Source organism: Pollicipes pollicipes, unplaced genomic scaffold (genome assembly GCF_011947565.3).
Source record: "Pollicipes pollicipes isolate AB1234 unplaced genomic scaffold, Ppol_2.1 Scaffold_3033;HRSCAF=3559_pilon_pilon_pilon, whole genome shotgun sequence".
Lineage (NCBI taxonomy): Eukaryota > Metazoa > Arthropoda > Thecostraca > Pollicipedomorpha > Pollicipedidae > Pollicipes > Pollicipes pollicipes.
This window is the reverse complement of record NW_023596214.1, coordinates 6507-11410: the sequence shown is the minus strand read 5'-3', so window position 1 is coordinate 11410 and position 4904 is coordinate 6507. Positions and strand designations below refer to the sequence as shown.

Genomic DNA, 4904 nt, shown 5'->3' with positions numbered 1-4904 from the left:
GCACCGACAAAGGAAGTACAACGGTATATGCACGAAGACTTGTTCAGTGGTGAGCCACACTGTGGTCCGGCACACGCATGACCCTCTAATTACCGCGCAACACGACAGTGTGAGAAAGCCCAGACAAGTTAGCTGCATCGGCGGCCCAAAACACAGGCTCATGAAATCCAAGGCGCAGCACTTTTGCGTGAAGATAAAAATACTACCAAACGCATTTGTTATATGAATACCCACGCACAAAACGTTGTACGACAACCCCCACACATTACGCATCTCTCGACACGCGGAAGATGTGCTTAAACACCAGGACAAAGGCTGCTTGCATGGGATTTGGGCATATGTCATTTATGCAGCACCGGCCATATACATATATCACTTAAGTAGTAAGGGGTGAAATACGGGAACACAACGGACCAAACGACTGGACGACGGAACGGAGGGTGGCGCACTTCAGCCTCAGGTGGGTCACGTTCAACGCGATTTCACGGTGCCAAACGCGTGCCGCACGTGCCGGAAGACGGCCCAGGCAGCAGAGGAGAGGCAAGTCGACGACTAGCTCATGGGGGCACATGATCACTCAGTCTTGCATAAAAACACGTACTTGTCTGATCACAAGTGACTTCATGCAATGACATCGGTCAGCATATCTGTCCCCCCCCCCAACCCCCCAGATCCTCCACCTTGTCCCGCGCCCGCATCTCTCCACATGCCATTTACATTGTAATCCCCTCCAATTCACTCCACCACCTTACGTCACCACGCTGCCGTCCGCGTCAGCAGCTGGGTGCATAATCCCGATACCAGGAATCCGGGTACAGGTACTTCTGCAGCTCGAAGCCCACCCAAGGCACGGGCATCTCGTAATGACCGAAGGCGCGACGCTTCAGTGGCGCCGCCACCAGTCGGGCGGGGAAGCAGTGAAGCTCTGGTTCCGCCGTGCAGTCGGCGCCCAGCGAGCGGTGCAGCCAGCCGTCCCGCCGGTACATCTGGCGAGAGGCGAAGGCGTCGGGGCTCTCACGCGCCGCGTCTCACACGTCTCTCACACGCCTCTCACTGTCGCGGACGACTTTCGGTAATCAAAAGGGAGTCCGTTTTCAAACGCATCAACAGATAGGCCCAGCGTCGCTGGGATTAAAGAGCGCACCGGGGCGGCCGGGGTCGGCACGGCTACCTTGTTCACAGAGTCGGGCGCGAAGAAGATGAGCTGCACGAGTCCGGGCGTGCCGTCCGACCTGTAGACGTCCAGCAGGCCCCGCCGCGCGTCCAGCTCGGCCGTGAAGCCGGCCGCCTCCAGCTGCGTCACCAGGCTGCAACGGCGCCGCGATGAGTCGCAGGCTCCAGCAGCCGAGGGAGGAGGTAGCGCACGGTCAGCGCAGCTCACGCGGAGGGTTCAAGCAATAACACAGCACGTAACACGCTAGCAGTACACACGACACAGAGGCACAGAGCGGCACCGGGCGGTACAGAGGCGCAGGCGAACACATGAAAGCGGCACGCAGTCTCGGGCGAACACACGAACTCGTCCACCTCCGGACCACTCTGCGCCTTGTCCTTCTGCCGGCCTGTGGGCCCCGCCTGACCATCCACGGGAGCAGCGCCTGAGTCAGCTCGCTAACCACGGCCCTCTGCGGTCCCCTGTGGTCGGCCGGCGGCGGCGGCGGCGGGTCCGTGAGCACTGACCTGTCCTGGCGGTCGTCGGTGGCCTGCTCCCGCAGCACGCACAGCTCGACGTCCGACTCCCAGGCCGGGTTGCGCCGCTCGTGTAACTGGCCCCACAGACTGCCGTAGCACAGCCAATAGCGCAGCTGCAGCACGTCCAGCACCAGCCCAGCCTCTGGGGGCAGGACGCCGCAGCTGAGCCGTGGGTGCTGCGCGTGCGCTCGCGGCAGGTGGGAAATAAGCCCTGCGCACAGGCGGCCTGTCTACGGGTCTCCGTAGGCCACGTTGAGATGCAAAACAAACTAGATCCCTACCGAACTGGATATTCTGAGTCTCAAGAGCACCCTGGTATAAAGATGGGTCTTCCAGCACAACACCTGAAAGGTCCGCAAATCCACATCAGATCATTCAGCACACATCTCAACCCATACATCAGTGTGAGGATAACATACGCAGCGAACCGGCCCGCACGTCCATTGACACGTTTCAGAAAATCCCCAAAATCAGGAAAAATCCTGGAAGTAAGATAAAGCCATGCAAGCATACACCTTTCTTGGACAGTCTCCAAGAGCAGTTGTACCCTGCGCAGATGACTCCAGGTCGTCACGATGGGGGAACAGCCGTTTGCTGCATGTACGCTGAGAAAGTCGGCTGATGACGAGCCCCGCGACGATCAGGAACCAGAGCAGCGCAAGCATGCGAACCCAAAACCCCCAGCCGCCTGACAGGAGCCTCCACATTTTCATCTGTTTCCCTGGAAACACACAAGGGTGCTGGCATATGACGAAAGCTGCAGGAACAATTGCATGATGCATATGCATTCTGTGTATATTTTTGCATGCATTAAGGCATTCACACCATAGCGAATGTTGGACCCTGCACCATGCATTCAGAGCAATATAGTAATTTTCTATTCTAATCAACCTTATTGCTCACCCCACAGACAAACATAACCTTTATCACCTCCTGGTTCGTGACTTTGCTGTCTGCCTGCTCGACATTTATGTAATGTAGCACATGCTTATGAAATTAAAGACTATGTCCGTGAGCAGAGTAAAACTGCATTTGCATGATTGCAAAAACAAATTTGAAAGCGGGGTTATATCATAAAACAAGTAACCTTGCCTGAGATAGACAAACTCACGGCTTATAAGGTGCATGTGAGGAATGTATCACCACAAATAGGACATTTCCTAGATCTGCTGAAATTTAAAGCACAAAAAGAGTGCTGTTCCACTGAATTATGTAATGAGATGAATAGCTTTAACCACAAGTGGAGAAGAATAGGGTTTATATAGCCAGCCATGCCAGAAACCTCAAACCACAAAATTATGGTGGGAAGTGAGTGCACGAACCACGCAATACCCAACTCAAGCAGATGTGCAAGCATTCTTTCGCACAAATGCACGCTTTCAGACCACAAACGCATACACCACACACTTACACCTGCATGTATGCATTCACACCCTTCCTGCACACAACATTTGCAGTAAATACAGTGTTGTATGTGATCACGGTGGCACTCGTTCCAAAACGAGCGAGTGAAAACTAGGCATTGTGGGCCCAATGTGGACTATGCTGTAGATATTGTCACCTGTGAGCAATTATTTGACGTGACGTGCTTGCACACATCATAGACTGTGATGATGTGTCAGGTATGACTGGATAAGACTGCCAGATATTTTGTAGTGATTGATTGTTGCACTCACCATTTTCTTGCGATAACTCTGATTGTGCATGATATGCTTTGCAAGCGAAATACAAAACTTTGACTGAGACTTTGACCTTGCATGTGGTTACCAGATATATTTAAAGTTCTAATGTTTGAGCGCTTTTAAGTTGTGTTCTCATCATATGTTCCAAGATTTATTAGGAACTTTTTACTTTAAGAAGCTTTTCACCTGCATAACAATTCTAAGTTGACTGACTAAGGGACAAAAACCTCATACTTTACTATGTGCTTATTCATGACAAGTATGCATTATTACTGAGTGAAGGGGTCTGAGAATAGATTTGGCTTGGGCCAGCTTCCTTCAGCCACACATGTGGACCAATATTTTACCAGCTATTGGCTGACTTTGCATGCCCAGCTCTTCATATCAACAAAAGGGTCTCAGCAGCAAACACAATTTGAATAACAGCCCATTTACCAATATTTAGCTATTGGCTTTGCCCAGTTCCTCTCAACAATACATGGCTTTCTGCAGCAAATACAATTTCAATAACATTCCACTTATAAACATTTAACCACCATTAACTTGTCATTATTTGCCATCATTTCATTATACTGTTTTAATCTGGGGGTTGCCAAATGTCCAATTCATACCATACAATTGAAGCATACTCATGCAAGGGACACAAATATTTCCTTATGCTGGGAATCACACACCTGTTAGATGGAAAACAAGACCAAAATCTTATTTAAGTCACTATGGGCAGGGTTTGCCATTTATGCTGGCATGACAGCCTGCTGTCATGACTGAGCTGCAAAGTTAGGTAGCTTTGGCTGCATCATACTATCCCAGCATAGATCTCAGACAAAACATTAATTAAAAATCATGATATACACTTGATCTAAACGGTTTAAATGCTTTCTTTCGGTTCCTCTATCAACCAATCGGATTTCAAATGCATGTGATATAGAAGTGTGAGACTATGTGAACAAACCTTAAACGGGACCTCCCCAACCCATGTCAGGAAACCGTCCACAACGCGCGGATCCTCCGCCGGTTTGCACCCATCTTTTGTCTTTGCTGCGTCCGTGTTGTAGACAATGTACAAGGAAAATGCTTGTCTTAAAGTGCTGCTTTCACTACTTCGTCTCACGTTTCACTACTATTCGCAGGGAACTAAAGTTAACTCCAAATTCAGGAAACAATGAGACACTTTTCTCCAAGCCAGAAACAGCTCGTAGTAACCTACATTTTCACGGATCGGTTGAATCTGGCGACCTAAGATTACAACATTTAATTTGTCCGCTTCATGTCGCAATATATAACGTACGTAATGACGTGTAACCAATGAAACAGAACACACCACTTCGAGCACTCTTCCCACGGTTTGACAAAGATGCGAACACGTCTTTTGCTTCCACAGACATGTGACATACTGCAGTCATCAGGCTGCTTCACTCGAAAATATTGTTCACACAGCTAATAACATTTGTATTACTACCTCACCTTGCACAACGCTGGAGACGTGTCAAGTGCATGTAGTTATGGTTACATAATCAAAATGCGGGGAAG

General features: G+C 49.9%; 1 protein-coding gene across 1 annotated transcript; it reads right to left on the bottom strand.

The window, feature by feature from the left end:
- Positions 1 to 691: 691 nt before the first annotated feature.
- On the bottom strand, positions 692 to 4359 carry LOC119114711 (uncharacterized). Its single transcript, XM_037238727.1, has 5 exons — positions 4327 to 4359; positions 2240 to 2413; positions 1681 to 1834; positions 1172 to 1307; positions 692 to 986 (listed from the first exon to the last, which is right to left on the bottom strand). The coding sequence occupies exons 2-5, from the start codon at positions 2403 to 2405 to the stop codon at positions 774 to 776; spliced, it is 669 nt and encodes a 222-aa protein (XP_037094622.1). The 5' UTR covers positions 2406 to 2413; positions 4327 to 4359; the 3' UTR covers positions 692 to 773.
- Between the last annotated feature and the right edge of the window lie 545 nt (positions 4360 to 4904).

Coding starts and splice junctions, on each gene's coding strand:
- LOC119114711 (XM_037238727.1), bottom strand. CDS start 2,405: ATGAAAATGTGGAGGCTCCTGTCAGGCGGCTGGGGGTTTTGGGTTCGC. Junction 1,835..2,239: donor CCTGGAGTCATCTGCGCAGG/GTACAACTGCTC, acceptor TCCTGCCCCCAG/AGGCTGGGCTGGTGCTGGAC. Junction 987..1,171: donor CGCCCGACTCTGTGAACAAG/GTAGCCGTGCCG, acceptor GCCTCTCGCCAG/ATGTACCGGCGGGACGGCTG.